Source organism: Pempheris klunzingeri, chromosome 8, assembly GCF_042242105.1.
Source record: "Pempheris klunzingeri isolate RE-2024b chromosome 8, fPemKlu1.hap1, whole genome shotgun sequence".
Lineage (NCBI taxonomy): Eukaryota > Metazoa > Chordata > Actinopteri > Acropomatiformes > Pempheridae > Pempheris > Pempheris klunzingeri.
In genome coordinates, this window is record NC_092019.1 from 15,598,340 (window position 1) to 15,614,575 (window position 16,236).

The window sequence follows — 16,236 nt, forward strand, 5'->3', positions numbered from 1 at the left end:
GACCTAGATGATCTGGTGGTGCAGCTGGCCAAGCCATGTACCACATGAGGATTGTGTTCAATCTGTGTTGTGCATCATACGCCTCTGTCAAATACTTTCTTTGTCACCACTTTCCCTCATTAAATACAAGGAATAATTCTTAAACAATCTTTTAAAAATGTCCACTTTGGGTTGTAGTATAGTTTGGTCTGTTCACACCTTGAAGGATCTTCACTGTCATGTAATTTTGGTCCATTTGTGGTGTCAAGTGGAACATTTACTCAAGTTTCACTTTTTAAAAAACAGGATACAGGTAATAAGCGCTCTGAGCAGAATTTGTTTCCTGAATCTCAGACAGGTAATCGTGGTTCATTACTGTGACCTTTATTCTCTGAATACAGCTCATTATAACAAAACATAAAACATCAACACAGATTCTGTACGTCGTTGTGACAACATCATCCCAAAACGTTTCCATGGAGACAGTAAATAGAATATCCTGATTGGTCCATATGTTGCCGTGAAAGGCTGCAGTCATTGCCCAGGTGAGTTTACCTGGTGAAGGAGCGCACATGTCTGCCCCTCCCACCTCCGCTCCCTCCCCCACCACTGAACTTGCTCCCCTGAGATCCTCTCCCCCCTCCTCCGCCTCCCCCACCGCCTCCTCCTGCACTGCCGCCACCTCCTCCACCGCTAAGCCACGACAGGCCAGCACCTCCCCTTCCCCGTGGGGCTCGGTCCCGTGGAGCCAGCCGATATGCACCTGGCAAATAGAAATGGAGAGAGGGTCAGTGTTTTAAAATTCAGAGTGCAAAATCAAGCAAGAAGTGTGTGTTGGTAAACACTTCATACTTGCTGGGGGTTGTCTGGAGGGCAGTGGCCCACGTGTGAAGTTGCCCTGGCCCCCGCGGGGTTCGCTGTAGGTTCCTCTGTGGGTGACAGCTGGAACCTGGCCGCTCCATGATGAGCCACGGCCTCCCTCTCTGCGAGCGTAGTTCCCTACAGAACCAAAAAGAGAGGATTTATCTCCCTCTACTGGCCAACAAGTGGTCCTGACCTGCACTATGCACAAATTACAAACTACTACTGATTGTACAGTATACTGATAGATTGACTAAATGCCAACTCTCTAACTCTTTCAGAGCTTTCACCACATCTGATGCTCTTTATTAGTGGACGTGTACTCAGTTGGCATAACATGACCCAAGTATGGAAGTTAATGCAACAACAGGTGATACACCGTCATGTCAACTGAGTTACGTCTAAGACTGAACAAACTCCATCTGCTGATGAAAACCATGAGACAGAGTCAAAAGCCCTGCAAAAAGTAAGTAAGAGGACCTTCAGTTAAGATTTTCAAGTTAAGATCTTCATGTCAAACTACTGTTTCCAAGGTCAAGAATGAACTTCAGTATTCAAGTACAGTGGTCCCTCGTTTATTGCGGGGGTTACGTTCTAAAAATAACCCGCAATAGGCGAAATCCGCAAAGTAGTCAGCTTTATTTTTTATTATTATATATATTTTAAGGCTGTAAAACCCCTCACCATACAGTTTATACACTTTTCTCAGACAGGCATTAACATTTTCTCACATTTATCTCTTATTTGACTTGTTTGTTTGTCTTGCAAACAGGCAGCACTTAAAAGTCACACTGCTAGCGATTGAACATTTATGTAAATTTGGCAAGCCGAACACATTCTGTACTGTACAGAGACACGGCACGGAGGAGATTGATTGACATTGGTCTACAGTCCCTTAGCCATTCAGGACGCAGAACACAATGCGCGTTCATACACTGTAAAAAAAAAGCATGCAAAATTGCACTAAAAAAATCCGCGAAACAGCGAGGCTGCGAAAGGTGAACCGCGTTATAGCGAGCGACTACTGTATACCAATAGTATGAAATGGACACTATGTACTAATCCCTACAGCGTACTGTTGCCGATTAATTCAAACAATTAATTGTAACAGTTAATATTAACATGAACGGATGAATGGCATGTTCCAGCAGATATGATATAAAAAACAGCTGTTTTGTTGGAAAATAATTTTTTCATTATTAGCTGAAGCAACAAACACAGGTTTTATCAAGTAAATACAAGATTTTCTTTTCCAATATGAAAAGTGTGTACCTACCGGACAGCAGTACACCTTTAGGTTGGGGTGGAGTGAAAAAGCGAGTCTGGCTGTGGAATGTGCCTCTGCCTCTGTTACCAGTGAACAGTCCTCTGGTGGGGGGTTTGGGGGAGCTCTTGGGAGGCCGTTTAGGGGGCAAAAGTCCAAGTGGGGTCGTAATGTCTTTAAACTCCGCCGCCACAAAGTCATCGACGTGCATACTGGGAGGACGGGAGGTGTTCTGTTTGCGTTGGCGGAAGATATCATGGGGTCGGCACACATTCTGTCCAAAGCCTCCTCGACCTCCACGGCCACGAGGGGCAGCCATGATGTGGGCTCTCTTAGCGGGCTCAACGTAATCTGATTTTCCACTGCAGAGACAGGCACAAGAAGACATTCAGTCAGTTGATTACAACAAGATTCGAAGATGTTGGTTTTCTGCAACCAAACAGTGGAAGTGTACCTAGATGTGATGAACGTCTCGTGCTTGTGTTTGCCCAGTCGGAAACCTTTTGGCGTCTTCGTGTGACCAGGAGAGGACGGCTCAGACAGGAAGGAGCGCTCCAGCTCTGCCTTCAGGTCCAGTTCTGGACAACACTCCTGAGCCAGACCCACCAAATCCACTTTCACCTGCAATACAGACAAAGTGATGATCATACACATACTGTCCGCCCACCCACAGACCATGTTGTCTGACTTAGGGATGTCATTGTTGTTATTATTTATTTGAATTTTGTAAGAATTACAATGGAAGCACAGTATAACATTCTAGCTGCTTTTAAATGGATCAAATACTGTACTGAAGAGAAAATACATGTGCATGTGCACACTTACCATATCAAGGTCTGCTTCTATGTCATCAGTTTGGAAGGGAGAGAACCAGAGAGTCTTCAGCTGCTCATCCAGAGCTTCTGACAGAATGAACACCGTCCTACAGATAACATATAGAGGCAAGAAATATTTATCATTGCATCCACAGCCTCCTCTAATCTTCAGCAAAAGAGATGCATGTGGCCCATTCTAGTTTTTATCTGTAACAGATTTAGTTCTAGTTTCATAGGAAGCTGTTGTGCATAGAAGTCCTGTTTATACCATTTTGTCACGAATATCTGACTAATTAAAGAAATAAATAATCATTTTAAAAGTTAAAATGTCTTGGCTGGTATTGTAAAGCTGCCTTCCCTGTGACTGATGACTGAATAATTCTTAATTCTTAATGTCTGTCATTTGTACCTGTGATTAAACTGGGCCCCAAGCGTCTCGGGTACTGGTAGAGCGGGCTCAGTATCAGCTGCAGGAAGTGTGTCTGTGGCCGCCTCCAGCGTCTGCCTCAGAGCAATCACATTGTCCAACATTGTCTCCAGTGATTCATCTTCCTTACATAGCTTCTACAGACAAAAAACAGAGTCAGTTAAAGGCAGAATCAACCCTTACTTTGCCAAAAACATCCATGTGAGCACAATTTGTACCGTGATCTGTTTCTCTAATGTAGGGAGCGGATGGGTCTCGGACTCCTCCCACTGCAGCAGAACTTTCATCTCAGAGCCCGTCAGCAGCCGTGGAGCAGGGAAGGCAGACTCCTCACCAGGCCCCTGGCTTTCCTCCACACACTGGATTATAAAACATTCAGATAAAATACTAAAATCCATCTATCACATACTGTATGCAATTCTGCAAGAGACAGACAGCCTTTTCCCCTTTGTGCACTATTAGTTATTTAGATGCACTTCCCACATGCCACACTTATAGCACTTTTTGTGATAACTATAAGCTTTATTCTAATTGCTCCTAACAAACATTTTGCCAATAATCATTTTTCCAGGCATAAAACCAGGTGCTGACCATTGTTTCTGTGTTGAGGATCTGTCTGAGGAAGTCCAGCAGAGCTGAGAGCACATCTACGGAGTCCTTGTTGAAGCCAAACACCAATCTCTTCAACAGCGAGCACACACCTGCACTATGTTTCTTCAGAGCACTGAAACAAAGAATAAAAGGTGCTTGACTAAGAAAGGGATCCTCTGCTTGGTAGAAAGAGAAGAGGTTATAAAGGGGGACAGTGGTAATGCCAAGAAACAAGAACAGTATGTTGGCATTTACATTTTGAGGTAGTAGAGTCCATATTCATGCTCAGTGAGGAATGTCAAAGTCCGGATGCAGGTGAGGAGGAGTGGGACACTGCTCTCCGAGGTTCCCAAAATCTCCAACAGGGCGTTGCACACCAATGTCAGCATCTCTCGCCCTGGAAGAGCATTGGCCAGCTGCTCAGCCTCCGACACACAGCTTTCACCAGGAGGAGGTACCACCATAGAAATGTCCTGATGAAGACAGAGGTTAATATTGTTTAGACTTCCTCATTTTTCCGGCTAGGACTTGTTTAAATAGGTTTGCCTTTATGTGCACTATACTGCTTACCTGGTCACACAGTGACTGTAATATCGTCCCCACTATCTCGCTGCACTGCTGCTGCTGTAAGGAGTGGTCAGTTGGAGGAACACACAGAGAAAGCAGCATAGGGAATAGATCGGCCAGCTGTTCATCCCCAGACACAGACCCAGACAGCAGGTGCAGAGTTGCGCTCTTACAAGCCTTTTGTGACACCAGAGCATCCATCAGAGAGAGCAGACGCAGGACCTGGCCCCAGCACACACCTTTCCCTTCTGCCCTGCAGTTAGCACATTGAATACACTTAAAACACAATTCACAGCATAAGCATAAGCAATTGAGAGAGTGTGTGTGTTTTTCACTCACGGCTGCAGCTCCTCCAGCAGCAGCTCCAGCACGGTCTTCATGATGAGCGTTGCAGTGGGTGAAGACAGGTCCGCCAGCTGAACACACATTCTCCTCAGCATGGCCAGGAGTGGAGGGCAACTGGTGGCGCACACACACCTCAATGCTTCGGAAAGCACCTTCCACTGCGCCCGAATGTGCATGCTCCACAGCTTCCTTGTGTTTAAGGCCACAGCCACATCTTGGACTGTTATTACCTGTGGAGCCAAAGGTCTATTGATATTAGTGTGTACACAAAGAGAAGAATCCGCAGAGGGTGAAAGGAAGTGCAGGATGGATGGGTGACCTGCAGGATGGAGTGACTTACCTGAGTGCTCTGCATTGGCAGTGGAAGAGGCAGGAGCTCAGACAGCAGCGTCAGACCAGAGAACAGACCTTCAGGAGCTTTTAGCAGAGAGCCCAAAACCTCCTTTAGCATCAAAGACCACGTGTTGGTGGCCAGAGTCTCTTCTGTATGAGTCACCTGATCCAAACACACGCACACATAAACAGAATATTGACTACTAATCACACTTTTTGTATAATATTTCTTGGATAAACAATTGTGCCTGCACTCGTGCTCATTCACACACCTGCTCATTAACACCCTGCGTGAAGGTGAGCAGTACATCAACGATGAGCGTCTGCACTCTGGTCTCCTCCCCGTCGAGACGTCCAGATGCAGGGATGGAGCACACTATCATGTGGAGTGTCACCAACACACTTGCCACGCGAGTGTCCCTGAATTGGAAGGCTCCCCCACATAGCAGCTCTGTCAGCATGGTGCGCAGCAGTCGCAGTGTGCTGATGCATATACTGAGGATCATGCAGCGCTGCGGTGTGGGGCCCATGTGTCCGTGCACACGCCATGGCTGCAGCAACACGCTGTACAGCTTCTGTAGGACACGCACACATGTATCCAGACCCTCGCCTGAGAACAGCTGGACCCCTGCAAGACTCCACTTAAGATCCCTCTGCTGACCTGTAGAAAGGTGGAAGCCACTGTGAAAAATGTGTCCACAATTGTACAACAGCTCCTCCCTTTTGTGCTTGTTGCAATCAACATTAATTAGCATGTTTTTATATAATAAGCAGTTTTATAGCTTAAAGGGACCCTGTGGATTTGACCACAATGGAGCAGTTTTTATGAGAGGGTTCCTGTTCTGATTGTGCTTGAAGATGAATATGTACATGCGTGTTTCCGCGAGTGATGCAATATACATTCCTGCCAATGGAGTCTCACTAATCACTGATCTACTGGTGGAGATAATGCGTCAGAAAAACGCAGTAATTCGCCAGCAGGGGAGAAGACTTCAAGCTAGTTAACATGGATGTAAACAAAGCAGGATATGAAATACTTAGAAAATCATTTTTTCAGATGTATCATAACAAATATTAACTTTGTAAAGCGCTCTTGGGTTTCTTGAAAAGGCGCTATATGCATACAGGCTTTTATCATTATTAAGTTTGTTGGACCTCAAGGTTACAAACACTGAATGTAAACATAGCTTTGGTGTGTTTACAGAAAACTGCAGGGCATCTTTAATTTCCACAAAATGAAAACAATGTGCAGTAGTTTTATAATCTGAACCATTACAACATTCACTCTTGGTGTCTTTACCTTCTACAGCAGGTGGGGGGCAGGCAATGTGGCAAAGGACCCTGAGAGCAGTGACCAGTCCAGTTCCCTCAGGAGTCAACACATTTTCCACATTCTGAAGTCAAGAGGAGACACATGTTTTAAATGACAGACGGCACTCTTATTCACATATAGTCTTGACAGGTTTATGTTTGAGGTGTTCAGACTTGAAGGTGAGGCTCTGCATTCCAAAGAGATGTACTGTACGTTTAGTGCCTTTTAGTACAAAATTAGATAAAAACATATAGCTGCGTATGTGACTTTATAACGTTTTCATTTTTGTGTATGTTTCAGAAATCTGAGCCACCTTTTCAGGTTGCCCCCTGTTTTCCTCCATAACACTGAATGAGATGTATTAATCTTGACTAAATAAAAAAGAAAATTGAACTATACAGCGAGTCGCAGTGGGTTAGGGTAGGATAAAGACATTGATTCCTTCACTGAAAGAGTGAATGAACTCCCTGAACTGAATAGTATTATTTAATGTTACTATAGATCAGGGGTTCAATCATTCAATCAAAATCCAGAGAGGTCTAGCTGGAGAAAACTTCCATGCGAAGGTCTGGAACATCATATCACATCATTTTTTAACTTGATGATTCAGGGCCACATACACCACATTTGCCAGTTTATTAGGTACACCTAACTAAAACTAATGTAGTCCTACAATAAACTGTCGCCTAATAAAGGTTGAATGATGTGTAAATTGTATGGTCATTTTGAAGGATACAGTTGGTGGTGCTGTTGACCTGTACTGCCTTATACAGGTAGATGTTTCTGTTGTTAATTCTACCCTAAATAATATAAATGGGGTGGAGAAAATAATCCAAACACCTGCCAGTACAACACAGTAGCCTTCGGTTCAACAGCACCACAAACTACATCCTGGAATGAGCTTTGATTGGCTAAGTAGCGTCACATGAGATGATTTACAACACATGCAATTAGCCTGCAAGTTTCCTGGGCTGCCAAAATAATGTTCATGTTCAACAATTCATCAGTTATAGGTCCGGGTCCTGACTGGGACACCAGTCCGCCTATTAGTGACCCCAGGATAGACAAATTACTGGCAGCTGCCCAGACACTGCCGAGTGAGATTAATCATTCACTGAATTAAACTAAGGAGGAGGATGAAAGCTCACACAGATGCTGAAATGAAATGGTGCTTTACTTCTGCAGTATGTACATTGAGTGAGAGATCTGTACCTGTTTGATGTACTCTATGATGGTAGGAATGCTGCCAATCTCAAAGCGAAGTTTTTCCAGAGGCTCCAGCCATTTGCTGAGCTCTGACGTACAAAAAAAAGACCAAAAAATTAACAATAATAATAACGAAAACAAACAAAAAAATTGTCATATATGGCACAGCACTTTAATCTGACATAATGTGGCTAATAGTTACCCTGTAACTTGGCATTGGTGTCATCAGCCTTGGCTATTGAGAGCAGTGGGGCAGCGTATTGTTCCATCATCCGAAGTTCATTTGAGGTCTGCACAACCAGTAAGACCAGCATGCAGGCGTAGTTATACGTCACTGCTTTGCGTGCTTTTGCCTCACTACAAGAAAAGAAGAATAAAAAGTGAATACATACTCATGAATCACTGCGTGTGAGCCTGAAACAAAATCAAGTGATACAGAAGGACACACAAAGAGAAAAGAGTTGTACCCCTGTCCGTCCTTGCTGTGGTGCTGGAGCAGGGTGACCAGGCAGGACAGGTTGTTTTCCAGGCTGAAAACATGGGCCACAGCAGTGCGACCAGTCTGTGTGAAGGTCATCAGGTAGAGGGCATGGAGCATGCCCAGGACCTCTGCGTTGTCACCTTCTTCTAGCCCAGCTCCTCCGTCTCCTCCCGTGGCCACATGGCTCATGAGCTCCGACGCGCCTTGCAGAGCATGTAGCGCCTGCATTAGCCACACGCCAAAGCCCTCCTCACCAAACCCTGGCCCTGTGAGACCCCCCTCTCCTCCTGTCACGGTGGTGTCCTCGACTTCAGCTTCCGCCATTGAGGCCAGCACACGCAACAGCAGGTTGGTGGGAGTAGGCTGGGCCAGAAGGAAGAGCAGACCTGACTGGGTGAGCGACAGGTAGCGTAGGAGCTCTTTGACAGCCTGGGTGACACCGAGGTGGCCAGCGGCCGCAGCCGCTGCCAGCACTACTGCCATGCTCTCCAGCAAGTGGCAAGCATGCATATACCTGAGAAAGGAGAAGGAACACTGTTACAAAAAACAAGTAAGAACGACATTTAACTCTATATCTAAGGCTTCTGGACCGTGTGAGGCTTGAGGTCACGTGGGTTTGAATGTGTACCTATACAGTGTTGGGAATGGATCGTCCCTCTCCTGTGGTCCTGTTATTCTAACACTAGTGGGGAAGGCTTTCCCTGGTGGCTGCACCATGCAGTTAGGGGCCGTCTCTAGCAAGTGATGTAACTCTTCCAAAACCCCCGCCAGTCTATCAAGCTCTGCCTCGCTTACAGGAGGGGAGCTTAGAGATGGTTCCTCCTCCATGGGGCTTTCAGCATCCTCCATCTCCTCCTGAGAATGATATTGAGACATGATTATCATGAGAAATATTCTTTGTCTTTGAAGTATAGTAACATATTTGTGTGTGACCGACAATGTTTGAGCATGCGTGTCTACCTGTTGTGGTTCACTCAGTGCTGTTGCTGCACGCTGAAGGTCGACTAGTACCTCATACATGTGGCTTTTCTGTAATATGGCGTTGCCAGCTGTAATGACCCTCACGGTTTCTTCACGCAGGAACAGCTGGACTAAGCGCTATTAAAGGACATAAAGTGTCAGATAGTAATAAGGTCAAAATTCATCACTGTTCAACTAGTCAGTGTTTTCTGAATGTTTTCTGTAAATGTGAAGGGTGGGCAGTGTGACCTGAGGCTGTGACGCGGATTAGCTTCTTGGTCAATAACACAATCGGTTCAATGTGTGCTGTATTTAAAGGTCGGCGGTCATTTGGATAATGACAAATGGTGGGCTGGTTTTCATCTTCAACTACATTTTTCAGTTTGACACAACTGGAAGATCAAGAATTTTCATTGCATTACATTGAATATTGTGTTGCATTATCCTCTAGCTCCAACCCGGGATCCTGCTAAAGAAACATTGAAGACAATCTGCATATAATGAACAAGTGTCTGCAAAGACATTTTCAAGTTTTGATACTTTGTGGTGCTAACCTGATAGCCACTCTTCTCTGACTCTCTTGGGTCTAGGAAAGCCTCTACACCAGTGGGAGCGCTGGTCAGAGCACCCAGAGCTCTCAGGATACTCAGCTTCAATGTGGAGGAGACATGGTCCGCGTGAAGCAGCTCCAGCAGCACACCCAGGGCCCCTTCACGCAGCAGCACTGTGAGGCCCTGTGGGCACTCTGCTAGGCATGATGCTAGCTTGGCTCCAGCTTTCAATTGTCTGAGGTTAAGAGCGATGGGCTGTGTGAGAGCAATCTCCATATTCAGGGCTTGGAGTGCCCATTGGGCTAAAACTTCAATAGAGCCCTCCATCTCTTGCTCTCCTTGTTTAATTAAAAAAACCAACCCTTTGGCCAGTAGTCCAGGTACCTCTTCCAGAGCAGTGACCCAGCGGGCATCTCTGTCATCTCCAATACTAGCCAATAGCTCTTTCAGCTGGGCTACAGCCTCAGCCTCCTCTCCCACTGCTGGTCCTTCGGTTCCACCAGGGTCCCTGGGTTCATCCACAGTGCCCTTCTCATACTGGGCATCAAAGCGTGTCTTGTATGGAGGGGTGAAGTAGAGCAGGGGTCTGAGTTCTCGCTCATATGGGTCATACTGGACAGGTGGGACAGATGCCAGGTCCTCAGGAGTGTAGTCCATGTCAAAGGTGGGCAGTTTGAAGCTGCCGTTATCCAGATCATCCTCATCGCTGGAAATCTGTTCATAGCCATCATCACCTGAAAGGGCGGGACGGACGAAAGAAAGAGGAAATTGACAAAAGTTTATAAGTTTTAAGATTCAGTGTGACAATTTGTGTGTAAAAATGAATAGAAATGAGGAGGCCAGCAACTACTTCTTATTCCCTTGCTCATTCACAGATGCATAAACAGACAAACCTACTCAGACATGGCAGCATCACTCCAAACATGCAGGATTAGTTTGACATGCAGGATGTGACTACAGCACAAGCACCAGCCACGGCTGTGAGGATCTGTGTGGTAGACCTCCACATGACAGCTCAGCCCGTCAGTGATGATCATCAGCCTTCAGAGTAGCCCGGGTGGGCTAGCTGAGACTTTGGAGCACCCAGCGGTTGTAGATGAAAGCAGCATGCCAGAGCACACACTCTCTCAAACTGTCACTCTGTCCCAAATGGACCCTGCTCCCGTGGCCCCCACCGAAGTCTCGTTAGTTCACAGGACCGAGGGGTTCAGGGTCGGGCATCCATTTGGGAATAGACTATCCTACTCTCACAAAATAACTCCCCTACCTTCCTCCAACTCCTCTTCCTCGTCCTCACCCTCATCTTCCTCTTCCTCTTCTTCTTCCTCCTCTTCAGGAGCGCTCCCCTCAGTGCGTGCGTCCTCTTCCTCCTCCTGCTCCTCCTCTTCCTCCTCCTCATCGCCCTCTTCCTCCTGCTCAGCATCTGAGTATGTTTCATCAGCAGGCAGCGATCTTTCTGGTGACACGGCCTCCAGGTAGTCGTCACGGCCCTGGCACGGCTCATCTTTGACCACGCCTACTGTAGACCACACAACACAGAGCGGAGAGCACACGCTTCAGCCAACATACCCATAACGCACATATAGATATATAAACTACATATTCATCCACTAAAGTAGAGGTCTATTTATGAAACCAGATTATGGATCATACTATAGCCTGTTTAAAATAATGCTTATACTTTACATGAATGCCTACTGTTGTCCAAAGCATAACACTTTTTTGAATATGTTCTCTGGCACCCAGAACACTGGCGTTCATTAATTTCATTACATTGTAATAATCACATTGTAGAAACTTCCCTGGACCCACATTAACATGAAATAATATGGTAACACTATCTCACTGTGACAGATATGATAAGCAAGGTTCAACTGTACATGAAAACAGAAACACTGAGCAACCGCCTAATTAGCAAACATTTGATAAACAGAAATAAACTTGGTTATTAATTCTAGCTAATCATGCTAGGTATAGAAAATTGTAGTATTGGATTTTACAATGACACAGACAAAGAAACTGTAGGGTTACTAATATGGGATTTTCTCAAAATAACACTGTCAATTTGTATAGTTTTCAAATATGTACAGTTCTGACCCGGCACTTGGACCTGCTCTTCATCATCATCATCTGGGGGTGGAGGCCCAGGTGGAGTACGAGGCCCTCTGGGTGCTGGTCTGGGTGGGCTGCCATTGTACTGGTCATCTTTTTCCCACTCTGAAAACAACAAATGCCGTGAAACTGATTAACGGTATGACAAGAAGAGATAACCTGTTGATTGGATGTTTTAGTTTCAGGAAGTGGGTGCGAGGGTGAGACTGCAGGGTCGATTCAGGTTAGTGATGCCCACCTTGTTTAATGATCCTCTTGGGGCCACTTGGTTGTTGGGGGGGTGGGGGTGGAGGAGGAGGGGGTGAGCCTTGGTCATGTCCGTGCGAGCGCTCGGCTGTCCCGTACACTGCTACAGTCAGACTGGTGTACCAACCACGCAGCACCAGGCCGTCTGTGTTCACCTGTGTACACAAACCCATTTAGTTATTCACTAATAGACCTGGGGATAAAAAAAAAAAAATACAAATCATCTTGTTTGTAGTTGACCATTTTACCTTTCCACTTGGTCTGAACACGATGGACTTGTTCTCATCATATTCCAGACTGAAAGCAAGACAGGATGGATTAAAACATCAGTGTAAATCTACAGCAAAGCTGAAAAAATCCTTGACTTGTTTATCATTACTCTCAGAGACTTTATTTTTGGAAAACAGCATGTGACTGCAGCAAAGTTTAGCAGAAATCAGTTAAGTCCTCGATAAACCTCTTTCCAACCTGATCAAAGTGCTGAGTAATTACAACCAAAAAGCACACTTGCATTATCCTCTATCTAGCTCTCTTTCTCCTCTACTCTCTATGGTTCACTTTCAAATTAAGGGCATAACCCCACTATGGTTTATGATGGAAAACCAGTTTGGCCTAGAATCATGCATTATACTTTCAGTAATTTTCCAGTGAATTCATTAATTAAATTGAAACCACACAAACTGCATCATGGCTATCTGGATCATCACCATAGCTGATAAAACTGATTATTGCACCAAGAGCCATTTGTCTAAAGGCATTTCAATCAAACTACATTTGGGAGATATTTTAATAGCCACCAGACAGGATAAAAACAAAATCTACTCCCAATTTTCCAGATAGAGATAATAACTCAGGTGTGTCATACTTACAGTTTTCACTGACCCTTACACAATGCCCACGTCTAAACACAAGTTTATGCTCTGGTGCTAATGTGCACACCTCTGTTATTATGAGGTTAGGATAAAAACATTTGACTCAAACATTCCAGTACTCATCTATTTCACTGGCACCTCAAAGTATTTCTGTCACTTTCAGCCACTGTGTGGGTGGGGTTGAGTTTCTGGAGAGACCAGTTAGCCAGCATGGGAACAAAGAGACCTGAATATGGGTGGGTGCACACACATATACACACACACCCCTCTGGCCTCTGAGAGCAAGGCTTAGATGCTACCGTGACTGGTTCTACAGGTGAGACAGACATCCGCATCTTAAGCACTTTTAAGATTTGACCAAGAAATAAAGAGATGGAGGAGAGGCTCAGAGGAAACAAAGCGAGAAGGGGGAGAGCGAAAGTCCTTCTGACCTGCCCAGTCTGTGGAACGTGGGGTTGTTGGGTTTGGTGACATTATTGAAGAACAGCTCCAACTGGAAGGCATGAGGAGACGTCTCTCTGGAAACACAGAAACACACACAGAGTAATGAGGAAGTCAGGGCTTGGTCCCCTTGTATCCAGAAGACAACACCAGTAATGAGTTATAAATCAACATGGGGTTTGTGATATAACAATATAGACCCATTACCAACCTTATTAGGTACACCTGTCTATTACAATTCAATACAACAGTTCTGCCAAAAATGTAACCTTGAAAAAGTTTGAAAAGTTCTGCTTTTGGTGACACTGTAAATTAAATTTTATCAAATTATATGTTTGCTTTTGAGGTCAATGTTAAAACTGGACTACATTATATTAAGAACAGTCTCTAATGTTTTGTCCAACATGATGGGGGCAGAATATTACACCTTTAAACATGATGCACTCTGATAAAACACCATCACTAATTATGACCACACCACTGTGACGGTATGAGCAAAAACTGAACATTACAGGCATCATAAAATAGACAGTGTATAGTGTGAGACAACTTTCATTTTTCAAGAGGTTTTCCATACAGTTTATGCAGTGGTGGACATCATTGAAGTATCTGTGCGAGTATTTGGCCATTGTAGGCACTGTGAAAAATCTATGAGCAGAACTAGGAAATGGTCAAACTGTAGTTTTATATGATTTTTCCATCAATGTGTTGAAAAGATGAATTATCCAAATCAGACATTATCAATGATCAGTTTCTCAAGTGAATTTCCAGAAAATGTGCTTTATCACAATATACATCAAGAGGCCTGATTTACTCATGTTTGTGCATTGTTGACCACTGAGCCCATTCATCCAGTTAGATTACATCACCTAACAGGCTCAGTGGGAATAAGGACCCACACAACAATGGAGCTCAGGTGTCAAACTACTTTCCTACAGGCACGCACGCACATCTCAGATATCTGGAGCAAACAAATGTTAAAGGAGATATATTATTGGCAGTGAGGTTAAGAATTTCCTACAATGAGGGATGCGCCAATCTAACTTTCCTCTCCCATTGCAATGCTGATACCTGGACTCAGAGTATCTGTCGATACCAAGGACCGATCTGATCCCAGAGCAAAGTGAAACCATTAGTGCACTTGGTGTGTTCTTACCTGCAACTATATTCAGTTGTTCCCACCTCTATTTTACACATATACATACATATTGTATAGACAAATTATATGGAACATCTCAGCTTGACATAATATTCAAGAGCAGCAAAGTGGCCTTGAAGTTGAATCAGCAACTCTTGAAAGCAATTTTTTTTTTTAAACTGTAAGGGCGTAAACTGTAATTTATTGCAGGGTTGCTTTATTAAACATAATTAAACATTATGTTTATCTAGACGATATCCTAATAAAGTGTGAGTTTTCTGTGTGCGTGGTGTGCGGCCCTTACCCAAATGCTCTGTTTTCATGTATGTTGCTGTGCGCTTTGATTCCTGGAGGAATGACCCGCACCTCTGTGATCAGCACCCCGCAAGGAAACCGCACCACATCCACATTGGTTAACTGAAGTGCATTGAACAGAACATTTAATACACAACATTTCGCTCACACATTGTCTTAACTAACCCCATCGTTACAGCCACCAACGCGAACCAGAACAGTCACTTTTGGTACCCGCTCCGAGGTAAACAGACCAGACTGCGACTTTAAAGTTAGCATTAGCCACTTAGCTAATTAGCCAACAAACTGAGCAAGAATGCAAAAGAAAACAGCTGCGTGGAGTTCTTTGAATTAGTAAATAAAATCATGTTTATCTGGTATATTTGATACACTTGGGTGGTCAATTCGGGAAGTGTGTAGGACAATGAAAGCTGTGAGTTAAAACAATATCACACAACTGCTAATGTTAGCTATGTTGATATCGTTAGCTTGGAAGTTACACATCATTCTCAAAACCTCCTGAATACAGCCGATATGAGCTTTGAACGCGGGCAGATTTGCAAATATGCAAAAGTGTGGTAAGGCGTCAGAAATATTACCTCTGCATTCTGATGCTTAAACGTATCTAGAAAAAGAAGCTCCGTTGCGGTGTCCCCCGCCATCACTTCGTGCTGTCCGTCAGGCCGGGGCTTCATTTCCGGGATGGCATAAACACTTCCGGTGCACGACTGGCGTAAACATAAACAAACAAATGTACACAATAAATACATGAACACATTTATATCAATCTGAAGAGAAAATAAAGGGAAGTTTTAAATCTGAAGGAGATTACGCGATGAATACAGCAAAAGTAGTCATTGTTATTGTTATTATTAGATCAGAAACAAGCACAATTAAAAGGCCATATAAAAGATACAGTATATTACAGTACAACATGATATTTTCTGTGATACAGTAAGCCTGTAGCCTGGAGTGTGCCACTGAAATCAGTCCTTCTTTTTTAAAATTATTATCGGTGTATAATTTCACTGTATGTTTAATTGTTAACAATAGGTTGTAAAATGTATCTATTAACTAATTCATTGAAATAAAAAAAATATATAAAAGTATCATTATCCCAATGGTGACCTACACTCCAGGCTCCATAAAAGTTCTGGCCTTTGTATATATATTATTTGTTATTGCTGGGTGCCATTTACAATACTTTAACCATTTATTTTCTATTTGAAGTTTGCCAAATGCCAAACATAAAGCAGGTACACATGTTATAAGAAAAGAAACGGTAACCAAATTATTGAATTAATTACGGAGCCCGTGGGTGAACTTTTTGATATGTTTTGAGCTTATTATTCAACTTTGTCTACAGGGAACCATTTAACTCCTGACACCTGCTATATCACCACACAAAGAAATACTTACATTATTAAGCAAAGAAAAGTAC

The 16,236-nt window shown here is 44.0% G+C and overlaps 1 protein-coding gene across 4 annotated transcripts; it reads right to left on the reverse strand.

Annotated features, from left to right (window-relative positions):
- Positions 1 to 343: 343 nt before the first annotated feature.
- On the reverse strand, positions 344 to 15,479 carry virma (vir like m6A methyltransferase associated). 4 transcript variants are annotated; one of them, XM_070835246.1, is made up of 27 exons: positions 15,395 to 15,479; positions 14,806 to 14,918; positions 13,354 to 13,440; positions 12,299 to 12,347; positions 12,043 to 12,205; positions 11,790 to 11,909; positions 10,990 to 11,211; positions 9,696 to 10,426; positions 9,142 to 9,279; positions 8,810 to 9,036; positions 8,168 to 8,695; positions 7,903 to 8,057; positions 7,707 to 7,789; positions 6,483 to 6,576; positions 5,455 to 5,843; positions 5,190 to 5,345; positions 4,844 to 5,079; positions 4,508 to 4,757; positions 4,193 to 4,410; positions 3,938 to 4,070; positions 3,565 to 3,705; positions 3,329 to 3,483; positions 2,930 to 3,026; positions 2,559 to 2,725; positions 2,117 to 2,466; positions 832 to 978; positions 344 to 742 (listed from the first exon to the last, which is right to left on the reverse strand). In XM_070835246.1, the coding sequence occupies exons 1-27, from the start codon at positions 15,455 to 15,457 to the stop codon at positions 531 to 533; spliced, it is 5,424 nt and encodes a 1,807-aa protein (XP_070691347.1). In that variant the 5' UTR covers positions 15,458 to 15,479; the 3' UTR covers positions 344 to 530. The 4 variants fall into 4 exon arrangements, with proteins under 4 accessions (XP_070691347.1, XP_070691346.1, XP_070691345.1 ...); XM_070835245.1 differs by having other exon boundaries at positions 10,960 to 11,211; XM_070835244.1 differs by having other exon boundaries at positions 8,810 to 9,279; positions 10,960 to 11,208.
- Positions 15,480 to 16,236: the final 757 nt, after the last annotated feature.